The sequence below is a fragment of the Arachis stenosperma genome, chromosome 5 (genome assembly GCF_014773155.1).
Source record: "Arachis stenosperma cultivar V10309 chromosome 5, arast.V10309.gnm1.PFL2, whole genome shotgun sequence".
Classification (NCBI taxonomy): Eukaryota; Viridiplantae; Streptophyta; class Magnoliopsida; order Fabales; family Fabaceae; genus Arachis; species Arachis stenosperma.
The window spans coordinates 30,181,257-30,200,654 of NC_080381.1; the positions used below are offsets into that span (position 1 = coordinate 30,181,257).

Here is a 19,398-nt window from a genome sequence, read left to right on the forward strand (position 1 = left end):
AATCCGCTAGTACCAATTGTGACGTGAATCCACTCGTTGATGATGTCCATGATACAAGTATCTATTTGCACCCGTCCCATACTGAATGAGAGGCATGATTCTGTGGCTTTGTCACATCTAATTACTTCTCCCCATTGGCTTCCTATTATTCTGAATGTCTCTGCTGACCATGTATGCAGAGGAACACCAAAACACTCTAACCATACCCTTCGAGTTTCACTGCACTCCTCCTCATCCCATCTCCATACGCTGTGGAAAATTTGTAGTAGGTTGTTCATTTTGAACGTGTAAGCTTCTTCTGCACTCAAGACACTATCAAAAGTCATGAGTGCCTTGTATGCTCCTAATTCTCGTACTTGCACAACTTGAGACAAATTCTTCCCAATCATAGACTTCAAAGAAGAAAAGTCAATAGCCTTTGTCGTCCCGCCTATTAGACTCCTCTGTAGCCAGTTCAGATTCTCTTTTGCTACCGGAATTTTCATCTTCTTTGTCCACCCATTGCCATGTGGATTCTCATTTTTTCCTTTCTTCCTCGTCTCTTCCACATTCTTCCTCGGGAATCTTGTACTTTCCTCATGTTGAGTTTGAATCTTGACAATATTTTGGACATCACCCGCCTCATGAATTCTCTTCCTATTCTCCCCTTCATTCGTGTGTTGATACCTAGCTTCCCCGACTGAAATAACATTCCCTCGTAACCTCGTTCTATTCATCTCCGCAATAGCCTTCAACGCTCCACCCTTTGTTGTATACCGGATGAACGCAAACACGTAAGTATTACCATTTTTTGTTTTCGTGAGAGATAGATATCATTTATACGTCCAGTCCAGTTGAACAAGTGGTACAACTCCCTTTTTGATATATCTACAGGAGGATGATCTACAAAAATAGAGAATGATTCGTTTTCCAAACGACAATACTCTTCTCGATTCCAAACCCTCAGATCTCTACTAAATTACCTAATTCTAACCCTCCCGGTGTTTTCCACCCATTATGGCCCTCTCCCCTCTCGCTCTCTCATTCTCTCATTCTTTCAAATCAACCCAATTGTAAATTTCTTAATACCACTTCAAGATTAGTTGATATATAAAGAAGTTTAACTAGCAATCTAAAATGAAATAATTCTGTTATTATTCACTTAAAAAAATGAAAAAGTCAAATATAATAGTTTACCATTTACAATTTTCTCTCAAATGTTTTCTTTAGCTGAAAAATCACACTTAAAAATTAAATAAAAAAAATTATGATGTATTTCAAGAAAATAAATAACAAGAGTAGCCCCTAGCAGGCTGTTTTTTTTAATAAAAAAATTATTATTGTGTTATTCTCGAATATGGAGAAGTAGTGTGTTTTAATTTAGCACGGAGTAATTATAAATCAAAATGTAAGTTGTGTTTTAAAAATTTTAAAAAATTAAAGTTCATAAATGGAAAGGTAAGTTTTATGTTACTTCACAAATCAAATGATAGATTTTGTGTTTTAAAAATTAAGAAAAAAAAAGTTAAATTTCACAAATCAAAAGGTTAAATTTATAATCTCCATATAACAAAAAATATACACTAAATTTTACCTGTTATTAAAAAACATTACTAAAAATCCAATATCAAAATTAAAAACTCCCGCTAGCACTGTCTGATATAAAATACAAGAGCGCCACTGTCTGACTGGGGAAAAAAAAAACTTGCTGGCCATCCTTGCATAAATTTTTTTTTGTGTGACAATCATTGCAAAATGTTTGTAACAAATTAAATTAATTCCCTTTTCATATCCAAAGAATATAAATAAGGATAACCCAAGAAAATTCTATTATAGACAATCCTTTCTCAACTGGAATTGGTCCTTCCATGACCACCATGAAATGTTCCTAAAGTATACAATAAAATTAACAAGATAAATATGATTCCTTAACTCGTTACATTGTCTCTATTTCTTCCATTTTCTCATGATCTGCATCAAAATCTCATTCCACGTGTCTATAGGCCCTGGCAAACACCAATGAACACAATCATTTTGCACATGTTCTTGAACTCCACTGGCAAATGGAAAAGGATTCATGTAAGGACCAGGGTGCCCATCAGGTCTCAACAATGCTAATTCCGTTACATCTAATGCCTCTAACCTAATAAGCCTTCCAAATTCATTAAATTCGGATTTGGCCTTATTATTAGCAATTTCCACTTCTTCAATCTCAATCTTCCTCATCTCAGCATCCATTCCTTCAAGTTTCTTCTCCCCCTTCTCATAAGGCATAGTTTTTGGACATGCACCAGCCTTATCCCAATCACCTTCAAAATGATGGGGTGAAAATGTTGTCACAACCACATCGATAATTCCATTTTTGCCCTTACCTCTTAATTTCCTCTCAATTATGCTATTAAATGTAGTCCTCAAAGCCTTCCTTAACACATCATAAAATCCAATCTCTGTGTGATTAAGACCAGGACAGTAATGACAACCTAGAATTGAACCATTTTCATAGTAAATTGCTGGAAGCAAAAACCAATGCCCAATTGATAACACAATCGTGTCCAGCTGATCCATATGCCTATCCCATTTCTCATCAACACGCTCCAAATACAACAAATTATTGGGCCTTGTGCTTGATTTCTCAACACATTGAACAAGAAATGGAGACCAATACAATGATATGGTTGAATTGTGTGAAGCAAAGTGCCATTGACCAAATTTACCTTGACCATCACCATTTTGGTGCACAACTTTTGGAGTTGAAATAGTGGATATCATGCATAGTAATGACTCTAATTGGTTCCTAGCAAGAGAGTCACCAACGAAAGCAATGTGCTTGTTCCTAACAAGTTGGAGAAAAATGTTGGGGTCAAACGTTGGAAGGTTGCATTCACTTGGCTTCCATCGCCAATAAAGGTACTCTGAGTCAGGTCTTCCATGTGTTTTGCAATTTCTACCTTCTTTCATCATGCCACAATTTGTGTCATTGTACAAAGGTCCTCTCTTGTCACGGACCCATTTGCCATTAGAGTAATCACATGATTTTTCTTCATAAACTTTTTCCTTTTCTGCAATGAAAAATCAAATAGTAGTAAGATTTGATCAACAAACTAACCATTTCTGGCAACATCATATGATGCTGTTAATTAGAATCTCAATGTTAAAAAATTAAAATCCACTAGTATATTAATCCGTCTATTTTAAAATGAATATTATTTTGACTAAATTAATATAATTAAAATTCAAATCAAAATCAAATCCATTAGTATATTATGATGGTGATACTATCACTTTTGATACCATAGTACCTACAAAATTGATACGTCTGATTTTAAATTTTCAATGTATCTTTCTGTCAAAAACAACAGTAATTAAAAAAAAGTGAAATAGTATTAACAACATCAAGTTATGTATATTTGTACCTGAAGACAAAGGAGAAGGTGAAGAAGAAGGGAGAGAAGCATGAAGAAAAGGGTAGGAGGAGTGGGAGAAGTCATCAGTTTTTGGTGATGGAGTAGTAGTAAAAGGTAGAAAAGGATAGAAGTACAAATGAACAAAAGCTATGGAAAAAAGAGCAAAGAAAGTCCAAGGAAGAAGCCTCTTTGTGAGTGAGATAATTGAAATGGAATAATGATCCTTGAATAATGGAGTTGTAGTAGCTCCCATTTTTTTCATAGCCTTCTTTCTTTCTTTCTTTTTGCTTCTGAAATTCTTGTTTGTTCTGGTATATGATGTTTTGAAGTGAGAAGACACAAAAAGAGAGTAAGAGACACGTTTCTCTTTGGAATTGATCAAGAAAAATGAAAGTCAAATAGGGAACAGCAGAGGAGCAGGTTCCTTTAGTCTTGTTTATTGATTGAACGCTAAAGTTGACACCTAAGTCTCAGCAATTTATATTGGATTGTTTTTCAAGCCATAGGGAGGATAGTGCTATATCAATTTTGTTATAATTTCTCTAATTTCATACCCAATCAACTAAACAAGAGTGTGTTTGAAACAAAATATTATTGAAATTTATTTTATTTGATTTGAAATAAATTAAATCCAGAATAAATTATTGTGTTTATATCTAATAATGTATAATAAAAATCAATTTAATTTAAAAATAATCTAATTTTATATTTTAATAATTTATTTACTACACATTTTTTTATCTCCACTAATAACGACGACCAACTAGGGTGGCCTCAGACACCGGACCTAGTATGCTCAAACGACTGATGCAATTTGCTTGGACAACCAATCCTGTTTGTTTGGTTAGTCTCAGTGGCCGAAGTCCAGTATTATAACTTTTTAATACCTAAAGAATAAAATTAATTTTTGAGTGAAGTCCAGTATTATAACTTTTTAATACCTAAAGAATAAAATTAATTTTTGAGTAAAGGACATTTTCGTCCCTGACCTTTTTTTTCACGGACATTTTCGTCCTTAAGGAATGGAAAATACATTCAAGTCCCTGACCCCTGAAAAACGTGGACATTTATGTCCTTCCGTTGAATTCAGCCGTTTGCATTGAACGGAAAAGGATGAGCTGGCAGAGGTGGCGCTGAGGTGGCCGTAACGGAGGACAGGTGGCATGGAGCATTTCGTAACAGGACATATAAGTCCCTAGAGACAAAAACGACGCCGTTTTTATAACCTCCCCCAATTTCTCTGTCTTTTCTTCTTCCTTCGTCATTTTTCCCTTCCATTCTTCTTCCTCGGCCCCTGCCTCCATCACCGCCGCACAGCGGCACCTCCGTCAGCCACCATCAACGCTGGCGAAGCTACTAGAAGCTTAAGCAACTAGAAGCTTCCACCACCATAGCCACTTTCACCTTCTCATGTCCCTATCATCTTTTCGTTCCTTTGTACCCATTTGGCACCACCGTGCTCCCAACCACCGGAGCTTGGGCCTCTTTGACGTCACGCAGCGTATGAGGTTGCCGCCGCCTCTCAAATGCTCCGCCGCAGAACCCGACCAGGAAACCAAGGTTCCCGCCACTTGCCTTCTCTTGAATGTGTTGCAACTATTCGATGGTGCTTGCAATTGAACTGTTCTATGATTTGATTCTGTTAGGGTTTTGGCTTGATGTGTGTGTTTGCCATATTGTTGTTTTATGTGTGATTCTTTTTGGTCTCTGGATTTTGTGGTGTGAAGGGTATTATTTGCAGGCAATGTGTTTGAAAGAATGTGTGAGTGACATTTTTATGATTTGTGTTTGATAGGTGTTCCTCTTCCTTTGGTTGGGATGGTGGCGTATGGCTTGGTTGCGGCGCTTGGTCTGCAATTGGCCACAAAGAAGATGTTGCTTTTGGGATTGGTAGGTCCAGCTCCCAGCTCATGATGTTCCATTCTTTTTGACTGCTTTCTCAGGTTTGCAGCAGCATTTATTAGTCAGAAATTTGACTGCTGGTGGCCTAACAAACATGTGAATTTCTATGAAACGATACTGAACTCTCTCTTGTTGGGTAGCTCATGTCCTTTATCTTTGTACAAGGGTTGAAGAAGTTCGTATAATTTTAGGCTTTTAGTTGTTGTGCGTTGGAATAACGCTATTCTTTTAACTGTTTTTACATTTCCAACTCTTTTGTTCCTCTTAATCTAAACGTTGTCTAATCCGTTTATGATGATGTACAGGAATACATACATTTATTCTGAACCATTATGGGCAATGGTCCAGCACCATTTTCTGATATTGGCAAAAGGACAAAAGGTAAACCTGAACTTAACTTCATTCCACACATCTTTAAGATTATTGTCCGAAGTTATTCTTTATATATAGTTGAATATATTCATGATTATCTGCTAGTTCATAATATGTTATCCCATCTTATTTCTTGTGTTGTAATTATAATGCTTGACCACATCGCATGAAGATTTATAGTGATATGGGATTATATTAAAATCAAATGTTTCTTGTACTCTTTTTTGAGTATGGGAATGCCTTGTACTCTTTCTGAGTACTTTAAATATTGAAACCCATCATGATATCTTAACTCAAATATCATAATAAGTCTAGTATACATAAAGCCTACAATGCTACATGTTTGGAGACTTTATAAGTATCTGTAGTTTGAAATCCTTTTGATGGTTGGCTTCTTATCAAGCCATGTCTAAATTTGTTATAATATATTTGGCATTAAGTTGTGAACGTTGCAATTCTTATGTAGATTTTTTGTACAAGGATTATAACTTTGATAAGAAGTTTAGCTTGTCAATTGCTAGCACCACGGGATTGGTAATGTTTATCCTTATTTCTGCTATTACTTTTTTTTGTTTAATTAGGTTAATTTTTAGTTTTTCTTTTTAATTGATGCTTACTAGATACAAAATCTCATAGCTTCAATATGACATAGTTTTAATATCACAACTACAATTGTGTGAACACTACATAATTTCAAATAATATGTAAATTCATGACTGTTTATTTGATTTTTTATTTTTATTTTATTGGATTATGAAACATTTATTATTGTTATTAATTCGTTAAAAATACTCATGATATTTCATTCTTTTTGAGTGCTTTCTTAGGTTTGCAGCAGTATTGATTAGTCAGAAATTTGACTGCTAGGTTATGAATATTGTTCCTGTTAGTAGCACAAATTTCATATACTGAAAGAGCCTCTATATCAATTCCCCCAAATTACTTTTACGATTTTGTTAGTGTTTTGTAATATTCTGCAATTTTTATAATTTAGGTGTGAAGCATTTGACACCTACCCAAGAACCTATGATAATGTTTATGTGTTGGATTTCAAGACATTGCCAAGGCAATGGGGTGGCAAGTCACATTGAAAGATACATCTGAGGGGTCTCATGCTAGTTATAGAGTATTGGTGTGTGACAAGCACCTGCTACATGCTTGAAACAAAATGGGAGGGTCAGCTTAGCAGAGAGAGATGAGAGAAAGTGAGAAGAGAGAGAGACTAATGGGAGTAAGGGAGTGAGAAAGGGAAGAAGACGCGAAAAGAGAGGAAGGATGAGGTCGCCAGCGTTGATGGTGGTTGACGGAGGCGCAGCTGTGCGGCGGTGATGGAGGCAGGGGCTGAGGAAGAAGAATGGAAGGAAAAAGGGACGAAGGAAGAAGAAAATGGCAGATGGGGGAGGAGACGAAACGGCGTCGTTTTCGTCTCCAGGGACTTATACGTCCTGTTACAAAATGCTCCCCAGGGACTTATACGTCCTGTTATGAAATGCTCCATGCCACCTGTCCTCCGTTACGGCCACCTCAGCGCCACCTCTGCCAGCTCATCCTTTTCCGTTCAGTGCAAACGGCTGAGTTCAACGGAAGGACATAAATGTCCACGTTTTTCAGGGGTCAGGGACTTGAATGTATTTTTCATTCTTTGAGGACAAAAATGTCCGTGAAAAAAAAAGTCAGGGACGAAAATGTCCTTTACTCTTAATTTTTTTATAAAGACACCAAATTATTTTAATTCAAATTAAATCTTTTCAAAAATAGAAGAATTTTTGAGTTTAGATATAATGTAAATCTGCGAGATTTACTAATTAATTCAATTTCTTTTTTTGTTATTTTATTCCAAATAAAAAAATTTGATTTCGAAATCAAATTAATTCTAATTTCGTAAACTTCTAAACACACCCTAATTCCATAAAATTAACTTTTCCTTAGCTGTTAATAATTTCTCTAATTTTGTTGTACTAGGCTCTAATAATTGATTCATTCAATTGTAGTTAAATTGATATATTTTTTAAATAGTTTTTCCATTTATAAATTTTGAAATTACACTTAAAATGCATGAGTGGTAACCTAGTAATAGTGACTTTGACAATGGCAACTTACGTGTTGTGAATTGTGATGGCTCAATTTGATGGTGTTGCTGATTTGACTCATTGGGATGACACAGATGACTAATACCACTCTTTTGTGAAAAAGCATTGGATGCTATTAGTAGTTGTTTACCTGCTCTAATAGATTAATAATGATTCTATACATTTTAAAGATTATAAAACTAACTAACCCTCCAAAACAATTTCAAGAAGAATTTATTAATTGAAGATTAAATCACAACAACTTTGTGATGTGCAAAGCCTTTTTAGCACCTGTCGTTTTTCTTCTCTAAGAATTTCCACCTCAATCAGCATTGCATAAGTTTCGAAAGTGGCATCACTGAAACATGTAAGTGCGATCTGCGATGGAGAGGCTAGGCAAATGACTAACACATGTCATCCCTTTGTCTTGTTTTATTGAGGAAATTACCCTTTTCTAACAATAAAAATTTTATTGAAAATAATTCTAAACATAAAAAATCAAACTAATTTGATAACAATTATAAATTAGGTTAGTTTGACAAAACTGATAGTTATGCAAAAAAAAATTGTAATTTTATTAAACTATTCCAATTTTTTTATAATTACTGAATTAATTATATTTTTCATAGTTAAATACTTAAATTATTAAAATTCAAATATTTTATGATATAAATATTTTACGATATAAATTATTTTGTAAATTTAAACTCCACAATTAGTTTGATCCAAAATCACCTATATACATAAATATTACAATATAGAGTAAAGTATCGTTTTTATCCACAACGTTTGGGGTAAGTTCTAAAATTGTCCCTAACGTTTCAATCGTCCTATTTAAGTCTCTAAAGTTTCAAAATTGACTCAACGTTGTCCTACCGTTAGGGATCCGTTAACAGAATTGACGGTGGGATAAAATTGAGACGATTTTGAAACGTTAGAGAATTAAATAGGATGAAAACGTTGGGGACAAAAATAATACATAAAAATAAATTTTAATTTAATTTTATCCTTCAATAATATCAATTTTTTACTACACATAGTATTCAATTATTTTTTAATTACATCTAAGTAAATTACACTTAATCACATTATTTTTATTTTAAATAAATTTATTTTTTTATAATTTTAAAGAATTTTGATACATTAGAGACAAGAGGTATAATTTATATTTTATTATATATATATATAGGGACGGATATAAGGGGGGGCGAGTGGCGGCCTCGGCCCCCCCAAACTTTTTTTTAATAGTAATAAGTTATTATGCATAATTTAATTTTTTTTAAAAAAATTATTTATTATTTTGTCTAGTATAAATAAAAGTTCAATCTAATTTAAATATTAATAATTTTTAATATCTACAAAGTAAGTAACAATATTAAAGAAATCTGAAAAAGATATTATTACTAATATTTTTTAATTAAATAAAAATTTTCAAATCTCATAAAGTGAATTCTTTTTCTTTTTGTGGCCGTCTTTTTTTATTCATTTGGTATTAATTTTCTCTGTTTCAATTGCTACAATTAAGAGATCTTTTTCAACTATGAATATTGTGAAAAATAACTTAGAAACAAAATAAAAGATGAATTTCTTGCTAATTGTCTTTTAGTTATATTGAAAAGAAAATTATTGAAAAATTTGACACAAATTCTATTATTGGTGAATTTTATGATACGAAGATTCGACCACTTCGTTAATAAAAAGTATACACATATTTTTTTTACTTTAAAATATATTTTCTGTCGGTATATTTTTGTAATACATCTTATATTATATAATTTTTTACATAATTTTTAATATTATATATGTTTTTGGCCCCCCATAATATCATTTCTGGATCTGTCCCTATATATATATATATATATATATATATATATATATATATATATATATATATATATATATATATATATATTATTTTTTCTTTTCCAAAAATTTATATACTAGTCATTCTATAAATATTTCATGATAACTAAAAATCTTTAAGAGTAAAATTATAAAAAAATTATTTAGAACGAAAGTAATGTGATTAAGTTAATTTACTTAAATGTGATTAAAAAATAATTGAATACTATGTATAGTAAAAAATTGATATTATTGAAGGATAAAATTAAATTAAAATTTATTTCTATGTATCGTTTTTATCCTCAACGTTTTTGTCCTATTTAAGTCCCTAACGTTTCAAAATCGTCTCAATTTTGTTCCGCCGTCAATTCTGTTAACGGATCTCTAACGGTAGGACAACATTGAGTCAATTATGAAACGTTAGGGACTTAAATAGGACGACTGAAATGTTAGGGATAATTTTGAGACTTACCCCAAATATTGGAGACAAAAACGATACTTTACTCTACAATATATTATCATATTTTTCTCTTAAATTCTCCAATACTCAAAGAAAATTAGATGAAAAGTTTTTCTTCAATACACATAAGCATATTCATATCTTGGAAAGGTTCTGAAAGCCAATTCGAATCAGCGAGTCAAACGGTCAAATCATGAACCGATGAGAATGACGATTTGGACAAATGTGAAAACCAAAAATTTGAAAAACCAAAATTAGATTGCTAAACCGGCCGAGAAACGGTCAGTCGAACCGAATTGAGATCTAGTCGATTTTCTAACTTTTTGCAAAAACGGCGTCGTTTGGCTTCAGGAGCCCTAACCATTACCGAATCTAACTCTATAACACCCTACCACACTGAGCTTTACGCTTAAGTCGTAAAACAGAGGTGGTGTGGTATTACGACCTCTAAAATAAAATATGTACATATAATAGTAGAAAGATTATAATATGCTAGGAGCCTTGAAGAATAGAGGGAATAAAAATCGCGAAATAAAAGCGTAACGCTCAAGGAACGAGTTAACTTGCGTGCTAAGAAAACTATAACTATTAAACATAAGATAATAAAAGTAGGAATAGAGTGCCAAAGATATAAAATAACAAGCTCCTAACTCAGTCCGCGAAGCCAAGACTGGCCGGAGAATATTCACACACACACACACACACACATATATATATATATATATACATATCCAAAACCCAAATGTACATAAACACAATCCTGCCTCTCCATAAACCTCTAAGAGGATAAAAAAGAATAAGTTATGCGAAGAGAAAGCCAAGTACATATATATACATCACTGCACAACAAAATAACCTAGTAACCACTTCGCCTCAGGTATCCAGACACCTACATCTGAAAAATAGCAACATAGTATGGAATGAGAACTGGAGGTTCTCAGCATGGTAAAGGTGCCACATACATAAGATATAAGGTCTTGGAAATACCAGAGGCAATCTTAGAACGCTGACACTCATATTATATAGCTTAAAGTATTAAACAGAAGGTATAAAAGGTGGTTTTCTAAAAGTATCTAAACCTATAGCTAACTTAACTTAACCTTAAATTTAAATCACATACTGTCATTTCTCCATTCCTCCAACTCCATTAATGCATTTCACAGACAAATAAACAGATAAAGGCAAGCACAAGAAAGTTACCAATACTGCAGGTAACAAATATACATTTAATATGGCAAGTACATTTAGGCACACCCAATTAAAGCACAAGCATGTAATTCAAGTAATATGCATATGATGCATGCCTGTCCTAGGGCTGATGAGGCTCATCTGTCAGTTATCCAGCCAACCCGACAAGTCCAAAAACCTTAGACTGTCCCTCGATGTGTATCCCCAAGAGTTTATGCATAGCTTTTTCTCAAATAATCAATATTGCTCAATGGGGGTTACATTTTCGGGAATTTATAGTGCCCGGTCACCCTTACGTCGTAGGGCCAACAGAGTATCGAGTTTTCAATTTGGTATACGTGGTGGCAAGTCACGGTACTTTATCCATGAAATCTCATATCTCAGATCATTTAATCATCCAAGCCAAGTATCCAAGCCAAGTATCATACATAATCATTCATTTGAATATCCAGACAAGTATCATATGTGATCATCCGTAACATTTCATAATCAATTCATTGCTTTTCAACTTTACTTCACCTTCAAGTTATCCTCATTTTCTAACTTCATTTGATTATCAGGTTTAACACTATTATTTATGACCAAAAGAATGAAAATAGAGGTTTAGAAGTTCGAAATAGGTTTTAAAACCTTAAAAATCATGTTTGCTGGAACAGGTGCCATGCGTGCGTGTGGGAGTGTGAAAATGCAGCGCGCGCGTGCGTCCCTTGTCATGCGTACGAGTAGGTGAAATCTTCATGTCACGCGTACGCGTGGATCACGTATACGCATGGACATGCTCTCACGCGTGCGCATGGAACCAGTTGCATGCACGTTGCAAAAGAACATGCCACGCGTACGCGTGGGTGTACGATCTTGAGAAGAAACAGATTCAGTAGCAAGGCTGCAGAATGATAAAAATTCAGTTTTGACATACAATCTTCCAACAACCATAACTTGTTCGATTTAAAATATTTTTCATCTGATCTTTGAATGGCATACACTACACGAACCCAATTTTCATTTTAAAACAAGTTGGAAACAAATTGAGGATCCGAAAGACAAGTTATGCCTCGCCGAACTTCGGCCAAAAAACAACTTTTGTAACTTACAAAACCTCTACCTCATTCAAAATAGTTCCCATATTGGCAACACCATAACTTGTACAAGCTAGCTCCAAAAAGGTTCTTCTTCCTCAACACCATAACCACCATGAAAAATCACACTTCACACCAATAACAAATACATATACATATGCCAAATCCACCATCAATAACTACATACATACATGCCAAAATCCCATAACCAAACCATAGTTCATAGATTACATACTTATATGCTCAAGACAATGATTAACAACATCCTCAAAACAATGATTAACAACATTTCAATCCTTCCACTAATCAGCATCACATCAACCCATGTTTAACAATAAAACACTAAACCACAATATACACATACGTTCCAACTTATCCTACGGTTATCTAGCCTAAGTTTTCACAGAACATTATATATTGAATGCAAGAAACCTAAATCATACCTTGGCCAATTTTCAAGTAACGATCAAGGAAATTTATCCAACACAGACACAGCCACTCAAAATTCAAAAAACACTAGGCTCAGCTTCCTCCAAGTTCCAATATTCACAATTTCAAGCTACAATTATTTATTCTCAACCTAATACATATTTATAACACATGTATACCCAATTTAATACTCAAAGCTCAAATTTAATAAAATTAAAATAGAATTATCGTATTCTCACCTTACCCAAGCTTCACATAAGCATGAGTGAACATTTTTCTCAAGCTAATTGGATCCTAAAACATCAAAAAGCAAGGAATTTCAATACCCGTACCATACTTTCAAGAATTGGGAGAAATGAGTAGCTGGGAGTATTTAATGAGTGGCTGGGAGTATTTTAAGAATTGTTCTGATAGAAATGTAGAGCTTGATGCAGTGAACCCGTGGCAGCAAATGGTGCGGCGATCAGAGCTCGGACGGAGGATTTACGGGATTCGGAGTTCACCGTAAGGGTTTCGGTAAAGTTTCATTCTCTTCTCCCCTATGTGTGCTTCAGTTTTGTTTTTTTTGAAATGAAGGGGAAGAAAGGCTTAGGTTCATTTAATAGGTCGGTCTGGTTGGACCGACAACCCGGTTTGGGCCCAGTTCAACCGGTTCGGTCCGTTCATTCCAATTTTGGACCGTTTTCTTCGAAATTAGTGTTAAAATTCTCGTTTCGATGAGCTCTATCCTAATTTAATATAATATTCGCATTTCTAATATTTCTTATTAAAAACTAATTTATTGACTAATTATCTACTAATTTATCGGGGTTTACATCCTACCCACCTAACAAAGAATTTTGCCCTCAAAATTCAAATTCAATTACCTAAAAAGAGATATGGGTAGTCCTTTCGCATATCTGATTTGAGTTCCCAAGTATGTTCCTCGATACCAACTTGAATCCAAGCTACTTTTACCAGTGATACTTCCTTCCCGCGTAGTCGTTTAACACTGGTGTCATCAATTCTCACTGGAGTTATTGGAAGTGTTAGATCTTTTCTTACTTGAATTTGTTCCGGTTCCAGAACATGACTCGCATCAGGAGTATACTTCCAAAGCTATGATACATGGAACACGTCGTGCAAATTTGAGAGATATGGCGGTAAGGCGATTTTATAAGCCACTGGCCCAATTCTCTTCAGGATCTCAAACGGTCCAATATAACAGGGATTCAGTTTCTTAGTCTTAATAGCTCTTCCCACTCCAGTTGTTGGTGTAGATTTCAGAAAAACATGCTTGATGAGCGGATAATTTATACGCTTTTTGGCATTGTTTTTAGATAGTTTTTAGTAAGTTCAAGCTACTTTTAGGGATGTTTTCCTTAGTTTTTATGTTAAATTCACATTTCTGGACTTTACTATGAGTTTGTGTGTTTTTCTGTGATTTTAGGTAAATTCTGACTGAAATTGAGGGATTTGAGCAAAACTCTGAAAAAGGCTGACAAAAGGACTGCTGATGCTGTTGGATTCTGACCTCCCTGCACTCGAAATGGATTTTCTGGAGCTACAGAACTCCAATTGGCGCGCTCTCAACGGCGTTGGAAAGTAGACATCCAGGGCTTTTCAGCAATATATAATAGTTCATACTTTATTCGAAGAATGACGACGTAACTTGGCGTTGAACGCCAAGTACATGCTGCTGTCTGGAGTTAAACGCCAGAAAAACGTCATGATCCGGAGTTGAACGCCCAAAACACGTCATAACTCGGAGTTCAACTCCAAGAGAAGCCTCAGCTCGTGGATTGATCAAGCTCAGCCCAAACATACACCAAGTGGGCCCCGGAAGTGGATTTATGCATCAATTACTTACTCATGTAAACCCTAGTAGCTAGTCTAGTATATATAGGACATTTATCTATTGTATTAGACATCTTTTGACCACTTTAAGTATTTATTCATTCGGTCACTTGATCATGGAGAGGGCTGGCCATTCGGCCATGCCTGAACCTCTTCTACTTATGTATTTTCAACGGTGGAGTTTCTGCACACCATAGATTAAGGGTGTGGAGCTCTGCTGTACCTCAAGTATTAATGAAGTTCTATTTTCTTTTATTCAATTCCTCTTTTATTCTTATTCCAAGATATTCATTCGTACCCAAGAACATGATGAATGTGATGAGTTAGATAACCCTCATTATTATTCTCACTTATGAACGCGCGTGATTGACAACCACTTACGTTCTACATGCAACAGAGCTTGAATGTGTATCTCTTAGATTCCCCAACAGAATCTTCGTGGTATAAGCTAGATGGATGGCGGCATTTATGAGGATCCGGAAAGTCTCACCTTGTCTGTGGTATTCCGAGTAGGATCCTGGGAATCCGGAAAGTCTCACCTTGTCTGTGGTATTCCGAGTAGGATTCCGGTAATGAATGACTGTGACGTGCTTCAAACTTGCAAGTGCTGGGCGTTAGTGACAGACGCAAAAGAATCAAGGGATTCTATTCCAGTAGGCGCGGGAACCAACCAGTGATTAGCCGTACTGTGACAGAGTGCGTGAGCATTAGTTTTCACTGCGAGGATGGGATGTAGCCATCAACCATGGGTGATGCCTCCAGACTGATTAGCTGTGCGAGTGACAGCCGCATAGGATATTTTCCCGAGAGGATTGAAAGTAGCCACCGCTGATGGTGAACCCCTATACACAGCTTGCCATGGAAAGGAGTAAGAAGGATTGAGTAGAAGCAGTAGGAGAGCAGGCGTCCTTGAGCTCTACAGCATCTCCATCCGCTTATCTGAAATTCCCACCAATGAATCTGCATAAGTATTCTATCCCTTTTATTATGTATTTTCTTTTTATTTTATAATTTATTCCAATAATCACAATTACCCTTTAATCTCCCTAACTGAGATTTACAAGGTGACCATAGCTTGCTTCATACCAACAATCTCTGTGGATTCGACCCTTACTCACGTAAGGTTTATTACTTGGACGACCCAGTACACTTGCTGGTTAGTTGAACGGAGTTGTGAATTCAACCAGTGCCATAATTAGAACATTGATCACAAATGATACAAGCATGATCACAATTTTGTCCACCAAGTTTTGGCGCCGTTGCCGGGGATTGTTCGAGTATGGACAACTGACGGTTCATCTTGTTGCTCAGATTAGGTAATTTTTCTTTTCAAAAATCTTTTTCAAAATTTTTCTTTTTATTTTTCGTTTTTCATAACATTATTTCCGAAAAAAATTGATAAAAATACAAAAAAATTAGAAAATCATAAAAATCAAAAATATTTTGTGTTTCTTGTTTGAGTCTTGAGTCAATTTTTAAGTTTGGTGTCAATTGCATGCTTTAAAAATTTTTCTTGCATTTTTCGAAAATTCATGCATTCATAGTGTTCTTCATGATCTTCAAGTTGTTCTTGATAAGTCTTCTTGTTTGATCTTGATGTTTTCTTGTTTTGTGTTGTTTGTTGTTTTTCATGTGCATTTTTGCATTCATATTTTCCATGCATTAAAAATTTCTAAGTTTGGTGTTTTGCATGTTTTCTTTGCATTAAAAATCTTTCAAAATTATGTTCTTGATGTTCATCATGATCTTCATAGTGTTCTTGGTGTTCATCTTGACATTCATAGCATTCTTGCATGCATCTTGTGTCTTGATCTAAAATTTTCATGTTTTGGGTCATTTTTGTGTTTTTCTTTAAAAATTTAAAAATCAAAAATATCTTTTCCTTAATTCCCTCCAAATTTTTGAAATTTTGGGTTGACTTGGTCAAAAATTTTCAAAATTAGTTGTTTCTTACAAGTCAAGTCAAAATTTCAATTCTAAAAATCTTATCTTTTCAAAATCTTTTTCAAAAATCATATCTTTTTCATTTTTTTTCATAATTTTCGAAAATTTCAAAAATCTTTTTCAAAATATTTTTCAAAATCTTTTTCTTATCTTTACATCTAATTTTCGAAAATTAGCTAACAATTAATGTGATTGGTTCAAAAATTTGAAGTTTGTTACTTTCTTGTTAAGAAAGGTTCAATCTTTGAGTTCTAGAATCTTATCTTGTAGTTTCTTGTTAGTTAAGTAATTTTAAAAATTAAATCTTTTTCAAAATATCTTTTTCTTAAAAAAATCTTTTTTATCTTTTTATCTTTTTAACTTTACCTTTTTCAAAATTTGATTTCAAAATATCTTATCTAACTTCTTATCTTCTTATCTTTTTAAATTTTTGATTTCAAATCTTTTTCAATCAACCAACTAACTTTTTGTTTGTTTCTTATCTTTTTCAAAACCACCTAACTACTTCTCTCTCTTCTAATTTTCGAAAATTCTCCCTCTCTTTTTCAAAAATTCTTTTTGTTTTAAATTTTAATTTTAATCTTATCTTATCTTTAATTTTCGAAAATCACTAACTCTTTTTCAAAATTATTTTCGAATTCTCCCTCCTCTTTTCTTCTTCTATTTAATTATTTAATTACTAACACTTCTCTTCACCTCTCTTCATCCAAAAATCCGAACCCTCTTCTTCATTCTTCTACCCCTTTTCTTTTTCTACTAACATAAAGGGATCTCTATACTGTGACATAGAGGATTCCTCTTTCTTTTCTTGTTTTCTTCTCTTTCATATGAGCAGGAACAAGGATAAAGGCACTCTTGTTGAGATTGATCCAGAACCTGAAAGGACTCTGAAGAGAAAATTAAGAGAAGCTAAATTACAACAATCCAGAAGAAACCTTCTTGAAATTTTCGAACAAGAGAAAGAGATGGCAGACGAAAATAATAATAATAATGCAAGGAGAATGCTTGGTGACTTCACAAAGCCAACGTCCAAGTTTGATGGAAGAAGCATCTCCATTCCTGCCATTGGAGCCAATAACTTTGAGCTGAAACCTCAGCTAGTTGCCTTGATGCAACAAAACTGCAAGTTTTATGGACTTCCATCTGAAGATCCTTATCAGTTTTTAACTGAATTCTTGCAGATCTGTGAGACTGTAAAGACGAATGGAGTTGATCCTGAAGTCTACAGACTCATGCTTTTCCCTTTTGCTGTAAGAGACAGAGCTAGAATATGGTTGGATTCACAACCCAAGGATAGCCTGGACTCATGGGATAAGCTTGTCACTGCATTCTTAGATAAATTCTTCCCTCCTCAAAAGTTGAGCAAGCTGAGAGTGGATGTTCAAACCTTCAAACAAAAAGATGGTGAATCCCTCTATGAAGCTTGGGAAAGATACAAGCAGCTGACCAAGAGATGTCCATCTGACATGTTCTCAGAATGGACCATATTAGATATATTCTATTATGGCCTCTCTGAATTTTCGAAAATGTCACTGGACCATTCTGCAGGTGGATCTATTCACCTGAAGAAAACGCCTGAAGAGGCTCAAGAACTCATTGACATGGTTGCAAATAACCAGTTCATGTACACATCTGAGAGGAATTCCGTGAATAATGGGGTACCTCAGAAGAAAGGAGTTCTTGAAATTGATGCTCTGAATGCCATATTGGCTCAGAACAAAGTGTTGACTCAACAGGTCAACATGATCTCTCAAAATCTGAATGGATTGCAACATGCATCCAACAGTACTAGAGAGGCAGCTTCTGAAGAAGCTTATGATCCTGAGAACCCTGCCATGGTAGAGGTTAATTACATGGGTGAACCTTATGGAAACACCTATAATTCATCATGGAGAAATCATCCAAATTTCTCCTGGAAGGATCAACAAAAACCTCAACAAGGTTTTAACAATGGTGGACGCAATAGGCTGAACAATAGTAAGCCATATCCATCATCTTCTCAGCAACAGACAGAGAACTCTGAACAAAACAATTCCAATTTAGCCAATATAGTCTCTGATCTGTCAAAGGCCACTTTCAGTTTCATGAATGAAACAAGATCCTCCATTAGAAACCTGGAGGCACAAGTGGGCCAGCTGAGTAAGAAAGTCATTGAAACTCCTCCCAGTATTCTCCCAAGCAATACAGAAGAAAATCCAAAAGGAGAGTGCAAGGCCATTGACATAGTCAATATGGCCGAATGCACAAAGGAGGAGGACGACGAAAATCCTAGTGAGGAAGACCTCCTGGGACGTCCCTCAAGCAAGAAGGAGTTTCCTATTAAGGATCCTGAGGAATCTGAGGCTCATCTAGAGACCATAGAAATTCCTTTAAATCTCCTTCTGCCATTCATGAGCTCTGAAGACTATTCTTCCTCTGAAGAGGATGAAGATGTGACTAGAGAGCAAGTTGCTCAATATTTAGGAGCTATCATGAAGCTGAATGCCAAGCTGTTTGGTAATGAGACTTGGGAAAGTGAACCTCCCTTACTCATTAGTGAACTAGATAATTGGATTCAGAGAACTCTACCTCAAAAGAAATAAGATCCTGGCAAGTTCTTAATACCTTGCACCATTGGCACCATGAGCTTTGAAAAAGCTCTATGTGATCTTGGGTTAGGGATAAATCTTATGCCACTCTCTGTAATGGAGAAGCTGGGAATCATTGAGGTACAACCTGCCTTGTTCTCATTACAATTGGCAGATAAGTCCATAAGACAAGCTTATGGGTTAGTAGAGGACGTTCTAGTAAAGGTTGAAGGCCTTTACATCCCTACTGATTTCATAATCCTAGACACTAGGAAGGAAGATGATGGATGCATCATCCTAGAAAGACCTTTCCTAGCCACAGCAGGAGCT

The 19,398-nt window shown here is 34.9% G+C and overlaps 2 protein-coding genes across 2 annotated transcripts; one reads left to right on the forward strand and one right to left on the reverse strand.

The window, feature by feature from the left end:
- Positions 1-1,781: 1,781 nt before the first annotated feature.
- Positions 1,782-3,812, reverse strand: LOC130982377 (xyloglucan O-acetyltransferase 1-like). The gene is made up of 2 exons (XM_057906362.1): positions 3,393-3,812; positions 1,782-3,038 (listed from the first exon to the last, which is right to left on the reverse strand). The coding sequence occupies exons 1-2, from the start codon at positions 3,643-3,645 to the stop codon at positions 1,927-1,929; spliced, it is 1,365 nt and encodes a 454-aa protein (XP_057762345.1). The 5' UTR covers positions 3,646-3,812; the 3' UTR covers positions 1,782-1,926.
- Positions 3,813-4,793: 981 nt separating this feature from the next.
- Positions 4,794-6,748, forward strand: LOC130980646 (uncharacterized). The gene is made up of 4 exons (XM_057904304.1): positions 4,794-4,943; positions 5,179-5,273; positions 5,591-5,710; positions 6,652-6,748. The coding sequence occupies exons 1-4, from the start codon at positions 4,794-4,796 to the stop codon at positions 6,746-6,748; spliced, it is 462 nt and encodes a 153-aa protein (XP_057760287.1).
- Positions 6,749-19,398: the final 12,650 nt, after the last annotated feature.

What these genes read in the sequence shown, in the direction of transcription:
- LOC130980646 (XM_057904304.1), top strand. Translation starts at nt 4,794, where the DNA reads ATGTCCCTATCATCTTTTCGTTCCTTTGTACCCATTTGGCACCACCGT. An exon ending in AACCCGACCAGGAAACCAAG is followed by an intron (nt 4,944 to 5,178) that starts GTTCCCGCCACT and finishes TGTGTTTGATAG; the next exon opens with GTGTTCCTCTTCCTTTGGTT. An exon ending in AGATGTTGCTTTTGGGATTG is followed by an intron (nt 5,274 to 5,590) that starts GTAGGTCCAGCT and finishes GATGATGTACAG; the next exon opens with GAATACATACATTTATTCTG.
- LOC130982377 (XM_057906362.1), bottom strand. Translation starts at nt 3,645, where the DNA reads ATGAAAAAAATGGGAGCTACTACAACTCCATTATTCAAGGATCATTAT. An exon ending in ACCTTCTCCTTTGTCTTCAG is followed by an intron (nt 3,039 to 3,392) that starts GTACAAATATAC and finishes TTTTCATTGCAG; the next exon opens with AAAAGGAAAAAGTTTATGAA.